We start from the raw sequence: 15,858 nt of genomic DNA on the forward strand, positions 1-15,858 counted from the left end.
AAGTAAGAAGAAAGGGCCCTGCTGGATGCTCCCCTGAGCAGAGTGGCTTTGGGAGCCTGGACAGGAGGCGGGCTGAGTTGGGGGAAGGAGGAGTCGTACTTAAGAGGGACAGAGGGCATCTCTCACTGAAATCACACCTCCTGCGGCCACTCTTCACCCCTGGGGCCCCTTTGAGCTGAACGAGGGCCATGCCGCACTCCTTGCTTCCAAAGCAGGGAAGACAGAGTCCATGTGCTTCTCCGAGGTCTGACTTTCCAGATGGAAGTTGGAGTGAGGCCCCTGGAGACCACTGAGAAGCTGTGTGGGGAACAATTCTGTAGGTCACGCCAGGGCTGATTGACTGGAGTGTTTCTTGTAGCTTGGCCTGGAAACCAGCATTTCAATGGGGAGGTGGGGAGATGAGCTTGAACTTCAAGCCGGGCAGGAAGCTTCTCCACAGTGATTACAGCGGGAGGCCCCGGGACTCCCCTGCCGAGACACTTTGAAAAGGATCACAAGGTCTGGCTCAATTATTTCTAAGAAGCAGAATGAATTTAGAGAGGAAAAAAATACAAAACTTGATAGAGAAAGTCTCAGAAGTCCATGAAAATAGGAAAAAAGGGGAGAATTAAATAGAGTTTTATTGCTCAAAAAGAGTTAAAAAGATAATGCACTTCCCCCAGTTTTTGAGGCCAGACAAAGGGAAGGAATGTGCCTCAGGTCCCTACAGCTTGGCAGTTAAGAGCCAGACTTGAGAGCCAGCTCTCCTGGGAGGGGAGCACCCTCTCAGGAGGTAATGGTTCCTGCTGGGAAAGCGCATGGTGCAGTTGTCACACTTGAGCGCAGGACCAGCATCATCCAGACTTGCTTCAAGCCCACTTGGGGGCCTGAACAAACACAAAAGCAACTGTTTTCTCCTCTCATGGAAACCGCAGCTTCATAGGTCAGCCCCTCAGAACACTCCAGAATGCCTTGGGTCATGTGTGAAATACGACTGGGTCCCCTCGCCCTGCACTAGATCTGGCCCCTGTCCCCAGAGGAAGCCTCCTCTAGCCTCCCATAACTGTGTTTCCAGGCTTGCCCTGATCTCCGCTTTTTTACTTTCCCTCTGTAAGTGCTTTTCAAGTCCGCCACAGTTACCCATGCATGATGGAGTATTTGATTAGTGGACACAGTTCTTGCTTGATTTTACTGTAAAGCAAACCCTGGCACCCTGACTTCTCTGCTGGCCAGATAACACCTTTTGTCTACCATCTTCTGGGTAGCTGGCAGTGAGACTGCTGGAGTGAGTGAGGGCTTGTTGTTCTGGGGGGTGGAGGCAGAGAGACCGAGCTCACCCTCTGGGGGGACTCACCTGAGGGTAGACAAATAGCAGAACAGGATTCAGAAGCAGATTCACTGTGTTCCTGCTGTCTGCAGACCAGCAGGTGACCCCAGCTTCTGGTTGCCATGGCAACACTCCTGCAGGTGCGATTTCAGTCCAGCAACCAGAGGGCTTCCCAGAGCAGGGAACAGAGTAGTACTCTACCCAGTCTCAAGAACTGTACCCTCTCCCCCAGTTCTTCTCAGTCTGTCCAGAGATTTTTTTTCTCTTCTTTTAAACGCTTGTATCCCGAGCCACAGAGGGAAATTCTCAGCTCTAAATATTTTCCTAAAAATGTAGGAATTGAGTTGGTTTCTCGTGTTGCCAGATGCCCAGTGTGTGTTGGAACTGGCTGTGCCTGGTGCAGACGTGAGCAGAAGTGCATCCACCCCTTCACAGCCTGTGATCCTGCTGACTATCAGAGAAACCAGGTAAAGTGATGCTTTTGGTATTAACAAGGTTTTCAAAAATAAACGTTTGTGATCACCCAGCCCCACCCTGACTTTCATGTTTGTGTCACCATTTGAACGTCCCACCCATTTTGGTGTTGAAGCCATGTTTTCCCTTCCAGGAACAATGTCCGGTGGCTGCTGAGAAGTCACCCAAGACGCCTGGAGGGGGACGATCCCAGGAGAACAAGGGTAACAGGACCAGCCAGGGTGCACAGGTCAGACCCCACTTTTGTGTGTATAATGAAAATGCCCAACTTTTGATGACAGTGTCAACTTCTATTGTTTGGGTTCCTTAAAAATTTTCCCCATTTTTACTTTCTACCAAAATTCCCTTTTTTTACCTTTGGTTTTTAACCAAGTTTCACTTAATTGGCTCAATACATAAAAGGCTGCACACTCATAAGAGAAATTAAAACTCTGTAATTATGAAAAATGGTGTTCTAAAATGTGAAAGGTGACTTTGTAGCTCGCTGGGGAGAGCTGGCAGGGTATGTGGCCTGCCACTTGTGGGGAGTCAGCCTGGAGCGCACATGGTGGGCGCTGCTGGGGGATCTGTGTGTGGCTGGCGTCCGTGCCAAGGGTGCAGACTCATCTCAATTCGAATGGCTTTCTTTACTTGGTAGAGATGATCTAACCAGTAGTTAATGGTGCTAAAACAGAGTTGTCGTGGAACGTGTATTTCTCTCCCCTTCTCAAAAATGATTTCTTCTCCATGAGATTTCCGTGGAAACGCCTCTTACTTTCTTTTAGTAAATTACTAAGCTCTCACATTGGTCATGTTTGAAAAGCGGGAACATGACACCGTGAATACTTTTGGGCAGGACATGAGTGGCTGTGCTTAGAGCAGAGTTCATTGAGCAACTGTATGGGCTGAAAAATGAGAAGAGTTCAAGGCCTGCTCTCATTAACCTGGGGTCTAGTGGGAGAGGACGAGTTACAACAACACTGGAAAGAAAAAAGGCACAGTTTTCAATTCCATGACTAATCTGAGTCTCTGACTTCCTGTCTGCTGCTGTCTAAGGTCAAGTGCCAACATAAATAAGTAGCACATTCTTAATCACTACTGAAAAGTTGATCGTAACTTTAGGTGAATTAAGGAACTGGCAGAGGGAGTGAGAATCAAAGTGGATTATGAAGTCAATTAAAGGCATTAGGAAGTTCGGTGTGCTGATGTCTCCAGACTGGGAGAGTCTTGAGGTTTTATTAAGTGATGGCTACTTTCTCTCCTGGTGGTTTGTAAAACTAAGACATAGTGACAGGGACTTGTATCAGGGAGACAGTGACCTTTTCTTTTTAATTAAACTTGGTTGTTGTTTCACTTCTTTCACATTTTGGTAAGATACACATAACATATATAATTTCCCATTCTTACTATTCTTAGGTGTGTTTGTCAGTAGTGTTGAGTACATTCACACTGTTGTGCACCCATCTCCTGAAGGCTTTCATCTGCCAAAACTAAAGCTCTGCACTCATGGAGTGATAACTTCGCGTCTTTCCCCCTCTGCCCAGAGCCATTCTGTTCTCCATCTCTGTGAATGTGTCAGCTCCAGGTGCCTCAGAGAAGTGGAAGCATGCAGTGTTTGTCTGATTGTGACTGGCTTATTTCACTTAGCACAGTGTTTTCAAGACTCATGCATTTGGTAGCATGGGTCAGAATCCTCTTCCTTTTTAAGGTTGAATCCTATCTCATCATATGTCTGTACCACATTTTGTTTATCCATTCATCTGCTGAGGGACACTTAGGTTTTTAGCTATTCCACATTTTAGTTATTGCAAGTAATGATGCTACTGACATGGATGTACAACTTTTTCTTCAAGATCCTGCTTTCAGTGCTTTGAGGTATCTGCCCAGAAGTGGGATTGCTGGATTATACGGTAGTTCTGTGTTTAATTGTTTGAGGACTCTCTATGCTGTTCTCCATCAAGGTATACCACTTTACATTCCCACCAACAGCATATAAGGACTTCAGTCTTTCCACGTCCTCACCAACACTTGGTATTTTCTGTTTAGTCTATTAGTTGCCATCTGAGTGGGGCGAGGTGGCATCTTACTGTGGTTTTGCATTGCATTTTCCTGATGATGAGTTATGTTGGCATCTTTTTATGTGCCTCCTGGCCATTTGGATGTTTTCTTTGGAGACATGTCTAATCAAGTCCTTGCCCATTGTAAATCAGGTTCTTTTTTGTTGTTGAGTTGTAGAAGTTTTATACATATATATATTCTGGAGATAAACCCTTTATCATTTGCAAATATTCCCCCCATTCCATAGGTTGCCTGTAGACTCTGTTGATTGTGTCCTATAGTACACAGATGTTCTCAGTTTTGATAAAGTCCAATTTGTCTATTTGTTTCTTTTATTGCCTGTGCTTTTGGTGTCAGATCCAAGAAATTATTACCAAATCCAATGTCATGAAGTGTTCCTCCTTTGCTTACTTCTAAAGGTTTTTACTGCTTATATTTTGGTCTTTGATCCATTTTGAATTAATGCATAAGGTAAAGGTCTAACTTCCTTCTTTTGTATGTGGAGATACAATTTTCCCATGTTGAAAATAATGTCCTTCCCCCATTGAATGGCCTTGGCACTCTTGTCAAAAATCACCTGACCATATGTGGGAGGATTTACTCTCAGTGCTCTTTCCTAGTCTGCTGGTCTGTATGTCTGTCCTTAGGCCAGTCCCACACTCTTTGATTACAGTCACCTTGTAGTAAATTTTGAAATCAGGCAGTATGAGTCCTTCAACTTTGTTTTTGTTTTTCAAGATTGTTTCGGAAAAATTAAATCTTTCATTTTGAGATCATTGTGGATTCACATGTTGTTGTAAAGAAGAAGACTTGTGTCTTTGACTCAGTTTCCTTCGGTAGTAATGTCTTGCAGAACTATGGCACAGCATCACAGCCAGGACACAAGCAGGGACCACAGTCAAGATATGGCACAGCTGTAGCATCAAGAATCTCTCAGATTGTCATTGTGGAGTCACACCTACTTCCCTTTCCCTCCTACGCCCCATCTCTGATGCCTGAAACCACTCATCTGGTCTCCATTTCTATAATTTTGACATTTCAAGAATTTCATATAAATGGAATAATCCACGTGTTCCCTTTGAAGGATTGCTCTTTTTTTTTTTTTTTTTTTGAGTCAGGGTGTCACTTTGTTGCCCAGGCTAGAATACAATGGCACAATCATGGCTCACCACAGCCTCGACTTCCTGGGCTCAAGTGATCCTCCCGACTTAGTCTCCTGAGTAGCTGGGATTATAGGCATGTGCCACCATACCAGCTAATTTTTTTTATTTTGTGTGGAGACAAGGTGTTGCCATGTTGCCCAGGCTGGTCTCGAACTCCTGGACTCAGGCAATTTGCCCACCTTGGCCCCCCAAAGTGCTGGGATTACAGGCATGAACCACTGTATCGGTCATGGCTTTTTAAACTCAACATAATTTTCTGGAAATTTATCCAAGTTCTTTTATGTATCATTAATTCATTCTTTTTTTATTACTGAATTGGAGTCCAAGCAGTAGCTTTTTAAACTTCTTTTAAAGAAAAAGATAATAAAGTCACTACACCCTCGCTTTCTGTATTGTGTCTTTCTGCATCTTCTGAACTGTGTGGTTAAAAGAACTTCTGGAAATTTATCCAAGTTCTTTTATGTATCATTAATTCATTCTTTTTTTTATTACTGAATTGGAGTCCAAGCAGTAGCTTTTTAAACTTCTTTTAAAGAAAAAGATAATAAAGTCACTACACCCTCGCTTTCTGTATTGTGTCTTTCTGCATCTTCTGAACTGTGTGGTTAAAAGAACTTCTGGAAATTTATCCAAGTTCTTTTATGTATCATTAATTCATTCTTTTTTTATTACTGAATTGGAGTCCAAGCAGTAGCTTTTTAAACTTCTTTTAAAGAAAAAGATAATAAAGTCACTATACCCTCGCTTTCTGTATTGTGTCTTTCTGCATCTTCTGAACTGTGTGGTTAAAAGAACTGCGACCACCAAAAAGAGAAGGAGGCTGAAATGAACAAAAACCCAGATCCTTCTCCACGATGCTCTGGGGATTGCCCTTCTGAGCATGGAGAAAGATATCTGTTGACAGAGAAACATCTTCCTTAAATATGTGACTCAGAGCGGAACATCTCTTTCCTGATAGGGTGGAGTGTTGCTCATGCTCAGAGAAGCACTGCTGTTTTTCTTTATCATGTGGAGTGGGTAACATGCTGGTTTCCCTTGGGGTCTTCATGTGGGCCTTGAACAAAGCACCCAACGTCCTTGCGACTTTCTCCCCCACCCAAGAAGACATTGCTTGCTTTTCTCTAATGCATCCCCTCATCATATAAATCCCAAGTGCTCCCTGTGTGTGAGGTGCTGGGGGTGGTGTGGGCCCAATCCCAGCTTCCAGGGTCCTGAACTTGGGCACCTCTTTGAGTCCTTCTCTAGCACCTCTTGGAGCTCCATGAGGAGGACGCAGATGAATGAGCCACATCTCTGGCCTTCAGCCTCAAGAATCTGATCCACGAACACATCAATAACAGCACAAAATTGTAAAGATGTTAACAGAGGGAAAGTACTAGGAAGTAACAAGCCCAGAGAGCCTCTCTGAGCCCCGGGCCTTGTCTTAGTTTTTCCTGGTTATTGCAGCCCAGTGTCTGGCGGGGGAAAAACACTTCATCAGTGTGGTTGGCTAGGTCTGTGATTGATGGGTGGGTTGATTGATAGAGATGGCATTTCAGCCCCTTTTGGAGGGAGGAGAAGCACCAGGCACGCGGATACAGGTATTCTAAGCAGAGGAACCAGCAAAAACAGAAGTAGGGACAGGGGGGACAGGAAAGTCCAGGACCCCATTACAGGGAACCCCAAGTAATCCAGACTTGAGCAGAGGAAGCAGGAATTATGGGACTCAAGGTTGAAGTGAAACTGCACAGATAGGGCTTTACTTACTAGCCCCAGGAGTTTGGGCTTTATTCTTCAGTGGCAATGGAGTGCTGTTCAAGACTTTTTCTTTTGGTCCAGGCATGGTGGTACAGGTCTATAATCCTGGTATTTTGGGAGGCCAAGGTGGGGGATCTCTTGAGGCCAGGAGTTTAAGACTAGCCTGGGCAACATAGTGAGACCTCATTTCTATGGAAAAATTTAAAAATTAGCCAGACACGATGGTGCACACCTATAGTCCCAGCTGATACTCAGGAGGCTGAGTTGGGAGGATTGCTTGAGGTCAAGGCTTTGGTGAACTGTGATTGTACTGCTGCACTTCAACCTGAGCAACAGAATGAGACCCCGTCTCCAGAAAAAAACTAAATATTTAAAAAAATAAAGAAGACATCATATTTTTTTAATGGATAGGGCCCATTTTGATGTGTTCTGTCATCCCGTGAAATGTATGAATTTAATGTATGTAATGTGCTGCTCCAAGGATGTGGCACTTATGACGTCAGGTCTTGACTTAGTCCTAGCTGGGCTGCGAGCCCTCCCATGGTGACCTAGGACTCGCCCCATATGCTGACCAGAAGCTGTCACCTGCCAAGGGATTGCATCCAGGAAAGGCATGACCAGAACGGGGAAATGAGCCCAGCATCTAGGCATGACCTTGCACGGGAGTGTTTTCAGCTCCAAAGCCCAGTGCCTGTCTCTCAATCAATCAATCTCTCTCTCTCTCTCCCTCCCTTCCTCCCTCCCTCCCTCTCTCTGTCTAAACATGTTAGTGGGCAACTCTGTGTTGGGGCCCTTGGCCTCGCCCCCTCCTGGCACTTCTTCCGTTTCTTAACAACCTCATATCTGCACTTTCATCCACTGAGAGCAGAGAGAGCGGTTTGTGAAGGAGCAATATGAAGGCCTGTGATGTGATGTTGCTCTCTAGTTGTTACTTCTCTCATGTGCTCATCACCACAGGGCAGAAGTTAACAGGGTGTGCCTCCTGCTCTCAAGGAAGCGACATGCAAGTTCTTCTTCTTTCCTCCTCTTCCCTGTCCTTCCTTTTCCCTGTCCTTCCCCTTTCCTTCCTCTGTTACTTCTGTATATGCCTTTTGATTCTCATGGGAAAACCAAGTGAACTCTTTTTGTGACCTTCAAAACCACAATGAGGCTGGGCACAGTGTCTCACACCTGTAGTCCCAGCACTTTGGGAGGCTGAGGAAGGAGGGTAACTTGAACCAGGAGTTAGAGACCAGCCTGGGCAACATAGTGAGACTTTGTCTCTATAGAAAATCAAAACATTAGCCGGGCATGACGGTTTGCACCTGTAGTCCCAGCTACTTGGGAGACTGAAGTGAGAGGATTGCCTGGGCCCAGGAGGTCAAGACTGTGGTGAATGTGATAGGTCCACTGTGGGCAACAGAGTAAGACCTTGACTCAGAAAATAGGTGGGGGGAACAGCAGGAATCTCATTCAGGAATTGAAACTTGGCCAGGTTGGGGGTCGTGAGGGGCTGGATTTAAGCTGGAATTGGGGCCTCCACTGACCAGGAAGGGCTATTCCCCCAACCCCTCGGTTCTGGCTTTCTAATCACCCAGACCAGTTCTGAGAAGCCACTCCAAAGGCCCAAGAGGGCAAGCAGCATGTTTGGGGGTGTTCTTGGCATCCCCACCCAGCCATGTCAGTCTCGCCTGACATGGCCCCAGGTCAGAGAAGTGAGGCTTGGTCTATTCAGACAGAGTGGGAGCCTGTCACCTACTCCTGGGGATCTCCAGGTCTATGCAAGAGGCGTTCCCAGGACCAACTAAAGGTGTATCCCGTGTCTCCCCAGCATCTGGTGGGGTCATGACAAGGCATCTGCCCCAGGGTCCACACACCCCATGGATGGCCACTTTGCTCCAAGTCTCTCATGTCCTCTGCTGGAATCGCGTTTTGCTATTTTCTCTCAGTATCTCGCCTCCTGGACTCTCCCATTCTGCTGCTGGTGACCACTTTGTTCAATTTCTATATTTCATTAATATATTACTTCTGTCTCCTTCTTGGTCGTTAATAAAGATGTTAAATAATTCTGAACCCCATCCTTGCCCCTGTAGGGCCCTACAGGACACTTTCCTTTAATTAGTCATGCCACCTTTCATCTCTCTAATGTCGTTTGCTTTCAGATTTCCAGCTGGGTTCGAATCCATGTGATTTTTTATCCAGTCCTGTTTGAACTAATTTCATGAGTGAAAATCTAAGAGATGTTTTACTGAGTGTTGATTTAGGTCCAGGCCTATAGAGAGCTTTGCTATATTCAGATTTTTTTTTAACAGATTAATAGAGTACAATTTGGTCTTAATAAACTGAGCCATCCTAATGCACCTCTCTCCAATATTCCTTTCAATCATAGCAGTATTTTCTCCATTAATGTCATGGTAATTTGAATTGTGTTGACGTCAGACTTCACAAAAGGTACTCTGACTGTCAGGAGTAATCTTCTTAGACCTTTTCAAAGATAACTACTTCTTAGTGGTTATGCTATTTCCAATACAGTATTTGAGAATAACTTAGTTAAAAATAAAAAATAAAAATAATTGGGCAGAAACTAATTAACCAGTTTCTAATGTGCTTTTTTATACAAAGTAGGGAGTAGCAACCAGATCTCATAGTATTTTATTAAATAATTTCAAAATGGGTAGTCATTTAAACATAACCCTGAATTCTTTAAAATGTAACGGACAGGCCGGGCACGGTGACTTAGGCCTATAATCCCAGTACTTTGGGAGGCCAAGACTGTAGAATTGCTTGAGCCCAAGAGTCTAAGACCAGCCTAACCCAACTCTACAAAAGAAATCAAAGAATTATCTGGGTGTGGTAGTACATGCCTTTGGTTCCAGCTTCAGGATGCTGAGGAAAGGAAGATTGTCTGAGCTCAGGAGGTTGAGGCTATGATGAACTATATGATCATGCAACTGCACTCTGATCTGGGCAATGGAGTGAGACCCTGACTCAAAAAATAATAAAGAAAAAAACAGATAAAAGCGACAGAAAGTGGACTCTTCTCATGTAATTGCTGAACAATGTGGGACTGTGATAGTTACAGTCAGCGGTATTTCAGCTGGATGTATAGAACTCCTTAGACATGGGTTGAGGGAGGCACCCCACTGTAGAGCTGGAGTAAATTATCTCTTTGGATCAGGCTCAATCATGTTCATAAATTCACCCCTTCTGTGTATAAGCTTGATCCAAAATATTGAGTGTATAAAAACTTTGTGGGGCCGGGCTTGGTGGCTCAACCTGTAATTCCATGCCTTTGGGAGGCTGAGGTGAGTGGATTGCCTGAGCCCGCGGGTTCGAGACCCGCCTGGGCAGCGAGACCTCATCTCTACAATAAATCAAAAAATCGGCTGGGCGTGGTATCGCATGCCTGTAATTCTGGCTACCCGGAAGGCTGAGGCGGAAGGATCTCAGAGCCCAGCAGGCGAGGCTGCGGTGGCCGGGTGCAGCCAACTGCATTCCAGTCTGGGCGACCGAGTGAGACTCCAACTCAAAAAAAAAACAAAAAAACAAACTTTGTGGGGAGAGTGTTCTTTGCCTTTTTGTCAGTACTGGATTTTTCAAAATCTTCATCAACAAAAGCAGAAGATGTATTTCTAAGAATTGTTGCCGCCGCAAAACTGCCGTCTATGTCTCCCCATCTCCTCCTCTCCCTCTCTCTCCCTGCCCCCTGCCCCCAACCCTCTCTTTCTCTCTGTCTCCAACATTCTATTGTATACCTGCACTGTCTATTTAGGGAGGCCCTTCTGGTAGCTCTTGTGTCCACTTATTAAGATTAGGAGAGGTCCTGCCAGCAACAAAAGATAACTCATCTGACCCTCTTTGAAGGCAGACTGGGAGCATCTGCTCTCATGAGATAGGCCACGGCTGGAATCCATCCTAGGCGGCCAGCGGAACTTCTCGAAACAATAAGGACTTACGATGAAATCCTTTTGAAGGAGCAAGGCTGTCTCTGCTCAGGGAAATAAAAGTTACTAAGATGATGTGGCAGATCATCTGGTGGTGTTTGTGTAGCCATTTAAGGAGCAAAATGTAATTCTCCTAAAAAATCATTTCTGTGTTCATTATACGGCTCTCTTCTCCACAGACGATGGACATGTAGCATTTACTTGGCATGCTTGGATGTTTTGTTCAGGCAGATATCAACAGTATATAAATACGAGGGAGACACCCCCTAAAAACTGGAGTTATCTTTTGGAGGACAGGCCCCTTGTAATACGGGCCTCCCCCGCTAGGTAAGTGTTCTAGGAACCCATCGGCATCCATGGACCAGGTAGCATTGTGGTGAGAGACTGCATTGGGCTTCAGTGAATCTTTGCTTTTTTTGGAGATTCTTTCAACATGTTTGTCCATTTCATAATGGGTGAGTTATGAACACACCTGTCCACACCGCACTGAGTGTTCAGCAGTTTTTGACCCAAAACAGTCTGACCCCCATGCCCCACCCTCCCTATTCACCCAGTCTCACCCCAGGTCGCTTTTTTTGTTGTCTCCCCTGATGAAAAAAATCCCTCCAAGGGAAACATTTTGCCAGTGTGGAAGAGGGGAAACCTAGAATGGCAGAAGTCCTAAAAGGCATCAAAGTTAACGAATTCAAAAACTTCTGAGCAGTGGAAAAAGCATCTCGACAGGGATATTGCACCAAACAGAGAATACTTTGAAAGTGACTGAAGCTTAAACATAGAAGAATAAACATACAACTTTTTTATAAACAAATTCTGGGGGTTTTTTGGGTTCCCCCTCATATAAGATGTGGGAAGGACTGTGGGAAGAAAAGAGACTTGGATGTAAATGTGAGTCTTCACTGAGGTTTATACTTTTTAAAAAAGTTCAGTCTTGCCGAGGAAGATGGAGGACCCCTCTAGAGCAGAAGTTGACAGTGTTTTCTACAAGAAACCAGATAGTAAATATTTTAGGCTTGTGGGCCATGTGGTGTCTGGCTGCGGGTACTCAGTTCTGCCACAGTGGGGAAAGGCAGCCAGTCACACAGCACAGATGGGTATTCGTGGATGCCCCAAGGTGAATCTCATGTGTTTTCACGTGGCATAAAATACTCTCCTTCTGACATTTCTCCATGTGCCACACACAGGCAGGTAGTGGGCAGGATTTGACCCGCAGACTGTCATTGTTCCTCTTCTGATCTGGTACATGCATGGGTCACGTGTCCCGTCAGCATCTAGTGCTGGTCTGAGGACCCTATAGGTGCTCAGTAAATACTTGTTCCCTTGGCTGTCACCATGTAAGAGCCAAGAGGAAGCCTTTTGCTGTATAACACACACTTGACATTTGCAGGAGATTTATCTTGAAGGCTTTGCTAATCCCCCCCATCCCAAGTACCACTCTAGCAGATAATTTCCCCCATAAAACGCAGTCAAGTATAACAGAATAATTAAAGTGACCCTTTCGGGCCCTTAGTGATTCTATAAATACAAGGCTAAAGTCCTTCACAGAGTGATTAAAATAAATTCTGCTACTGGAATCAATTCTATGTCACGTTACATCACTGCCATGATGACATTCACGACGGATGTGCCTCGATCGGCAAAGCCCATCTGAAGTGCCAGTGCATGGTGGGGCTGCCCTGCTGGGAGCACCTGTGTGTGCCCAGGAACAGGGTGAGAAAACATCCATCTCAGCAGGACAGGTGCCCCAGCACCCCGTAAGGCCTCTACTGAGCAGGGGACACTCGCTGCTTGTAGAAGCAGGTGTTAGGCAGGTGCTGGACATCAGGAAGCTCTCCCAGTGGCTCAGAGCTTCCTCCTGGACTGTGTCCTCCAAGTGGACACACTCAGCATTTCTAGTTTTGCCAAATGTCACATGATTAAGCATCTGGACCTTGGGGCCACTTTGAAATATCAAGACTGTGAGTATGCTCTGCAATGACCAAGGCAACAGAAAAAATAAGAGCGCAAGTATGATGTTCCCTCATGCTACAGATCTGCTGACCTGGCTGTGGGCTGGAATCAGAGAATCCCATGTCCTGTTTTGGTCACCATGTTGTGGAATAATACAGACTGCTGAATAACACAGAAGAGCAATAAAGTGACCAGAACAATAGGTGGGAGCAACTGTAAGAGGAGTGTAAAATAAATTAGGACTTTCTTTGTTTTGAACAGAGAAAATTATTCTTGTCATCAGATAAAGGGCTTTTTTAAAGGCCTTTTGTTAGACATGGCACATGGAGAGGCAAGTGGCAATCTCCTGTACAACATGAGACTGGGCTTTAGGGAACCCAGGGACATGGGATCAGATAGCAAGAGGGAGATTGTGGTATGGGAAAACCCTTGAAAAGAAATGGGGTCGGGCACCTGCAGTCCCAGCTACTTGGGAGGCTGAGGTGGCAGCCCAGGAGATGGAAGCTGAGGCGAGCTGTGATCATGTCACTGCACTCCAGCCTGGGCAACAGAATGAGACTCAAAAAAAGAAGCAGTTGCCCACAACAGTTTGGGCATCCAGCTACTTGATATCAGGTGACTGGACAGCTTGGCTTCTTGAGATCTCTTCCCCTGCAGTCTAGTCCTTGATTCAGCTAGCTTAACATAAACAAAGTATAAACTGCTTTCTTGGAAATTAAATTTGCCTGGAAGGACATTTATTTCAGCTTTACGATGAATTTGTGACTGGCCCATGGTCAGTGGCCTCCTTTTCTTCTCCTTTCTTCTGCTTATACGTGGGCCTTAGGAGGCGGGGAGGCTGTGAGCATTCTCCAAACTAGTGCTACTACTCCGCAGACAGGATGTCAGATTCTTCAGCTGCCTTTTCAACTGTCTTGTGAGACAAAGACTAATTGGTTTGACCTCATGCTGTCACATGGTGAGAGACACGAATCTTCAGCACTCTCCCTTGAATTCATTGATTTCATTAAACACTGTCTGCTTGTGTTTGCAAAATGTTGTAATTTCCCAGTGATTTTTTCGAACGGCAGCGCATAAACAGATTCTTTGGAGCAGTGCCATTTCTTAGCTTTGATCTCGTGTTTCGTCTTTTCTTTCCAATAGGTCTTCTACATTAAGTCCATCGAGCCTCAGAAAATATCGACCTTGGGGAAAAATAATGTGATCGTTACGGGAGCAAACTTTACCCTGGCGTCAGACATTACGATGATCCTGAAAGGAACCAGTACTTGTGAGAAGGATGTGTGAGTTGAAATGCCAGTAATCTATCCTCAGTGACCTAAAGCTAAAAGCCATGCCAACGGAGTATCAGTGCGATGACAACCTTTGTACAGTCAAATCACTTCCATGTGCAAGAGTGGGACAATTGGTCTGAGTGTTTGACATAATTCCAATATGTACAATAATTTTAACAATACACTGGAAGTTCACTGTGAGAGAATCTGTCTTGTGCTACTCCCCCCACCAATCTCAGTCTACAGTAATTTTAGAACCAGGTGCAGTGGCTCACGCCTATAATCTCAGCATGTTGGGAGACCAAGATGGGAGGATTGCTTAAGCCCAGGAGTTTGAGACCAGCCTGGGCAACATAGTGAGACTTTGTTTCTAAAAAAAAAAAAAAAAAAATTCAGGATGTTGCCTATTTTGGGTCTTTATTCATTTTTCAATAACAAAATCAAGTATGTGCAGTTGCAAACAATATCTAAGACGATGTGCTTAGAAAAATAGTTAAGTACTTTGGAACTTAACGGAGAACTTGATGTGGCAACTCTTGGGATCCATTTTATGTGGAGACTTTATTCTTTGTAGCCTTCTTCTCTTCATCTGTTTGGTGTCAATCTCCAATAATTAAATTACTACTGTATACATGAGTAGTAAAAAAGAACAAAATACCTCATTGTACATGTCAGGTCCAGGGACCTCTTGTGCGTCCTTGTTTCTATGGCTTCTCTCCCTAGCTCATCCTGTCAATTAAACTTCGAGAAAAGAAATGTCAGTCTCTCACTGATGTCCTTGTGAACATTGCCACCCCATGCCTCCCCTCAAAATGTAATATTAATAACATGACAGATTATTTGAGTTTTCTGCTCATTCACTTTTCTAAGCTTGGGCTAATTTGAAGTGAAAGATGTTACAGTCTACACGAAGTACAATACTGAGCTTATTTTCATCGTGGAAATGCATTTAAGACAGTCTGCTGAAGCGTGATGTTTTGGTTTTTAGCTACTAAAACAGATTTGTGCAGCATCCTAATCTGCCATTGCTTATTTACTGAATTTTCTGTTTTAATTCATTTGCTGCACGAAGCTGCCATCCCCTCCCCCTCGTGGCAGTAAATTTGGAAGATCTGTGATCTCCAAGAAAGCTGCTCATTGGTGGCTTGCCTCTGTTCTGCTCTCTTCCAGAATTACCAAGCAAGCATTAGAGGCTGTATCCATGCAACAGAGGGCTTTTTGTGCCGTTTATCCTGGCTAACTACCTTGTTGCAAAAGTCTTTCATTTTGTGTAGCAAAATCTGTGAAGTTAGACACCTGTGTATTCACAGAAAGGCAGTCAGCTTTATGTAAAATAAGTAGTTTTTCAAGCATCATCCTGTGTCTGACTCTTTACGCTCTCATTTTAATTCTGAATGTGTCTTGTGATGCTGCAGTTATTAAATTAAATGACTGGGAGACCTTTCTGCATGTTGCGTTTCAGTAACCACATCTGTGGGTGAACCCAGGTTCATGAGCAGTCAACATAATGCTCAGTTAATCCCATACCTGAGCCCATGCCATCGTCCCAGACTCTTTTAATATGGTATTTTTAAAATGTGTCATTATTTTAAAGAGAAAAATACAAGTATTATAGTGAAATGCCCTACACGCTCACCTCTCTCCTTCCACAATTTATAAATAAGATTGAATTCTAATGATCAGCCATTTGACTATGATTTCCTAGAGGTCTGCTCTGAATCTAAACCTTAAAATGTACATCTGCGGTGGTGTTAGGTACTAACAGACTCCAATGTTTTTTGAATTTGCCTTGTCATAAGGTTTGGTGACAGCATTAAAGTTAATACTCATACCCATGTCCTCTGAGTAGTAATAATAGATTCTCATGTAGCATAATTACCCTGAGCAGCATTCAGACGCAGCCTGGGCTTAATGATTTGTGCCTTAGAGGGTCACTGTGGACATGACACACTGAGAGTGCAGGTCAGTGTGCAGAGAGTGCAGAGGGAATGTCCTTG

At 44.5% G+C, this 15,858-nt stretch overlaps 1 protein-coding gene across 1 annotated transcript in view; it reads left to right on the forward strand.

The window, feature by feature from the left end:
- PLXNC1 (plexin C1) overlaps window positions 1–15,858 on the forward strand; it is a 137,441-nt gene that overhangs the window by 57,060 nt on the left and 64,523 nt on the right. The window contains exons 8-10 of the mRNA XM_021708253.1: window positions 1,671–1,773; window positions 1,914–2,009; window positions 13,731–13,870. Of these exons, the coding sequence (XP_021563928.1) occupies window positions 1,671–1,773; window positions 1,914–2,009; window positions 13,731–13,870 (339 nt within the window). The remainder of the gene's footprint in view (window positions 1–1,670; window positions 1,774–1,913; window positions 2,010–13,730; window positions 13,871–15,858) is intronic.

This window comes from Carlito syrichta, unplaced genomic scaffold, assembly GCF_000164805.1.
Source record: "Carlito syrichta isolate Samal-C Ts95f unplaced genomic scaffold, Tarsius_syrichta-2.0.1 Scaffold135639, whole genome shotgun sequence".
Classification (NCBI taxonomy): domain Eukaryota; kingdom Metazoa; phylum Chordata; class Mammalia; order Primates; family Tarsiidae; genus Carlito; species Carlito syrichta.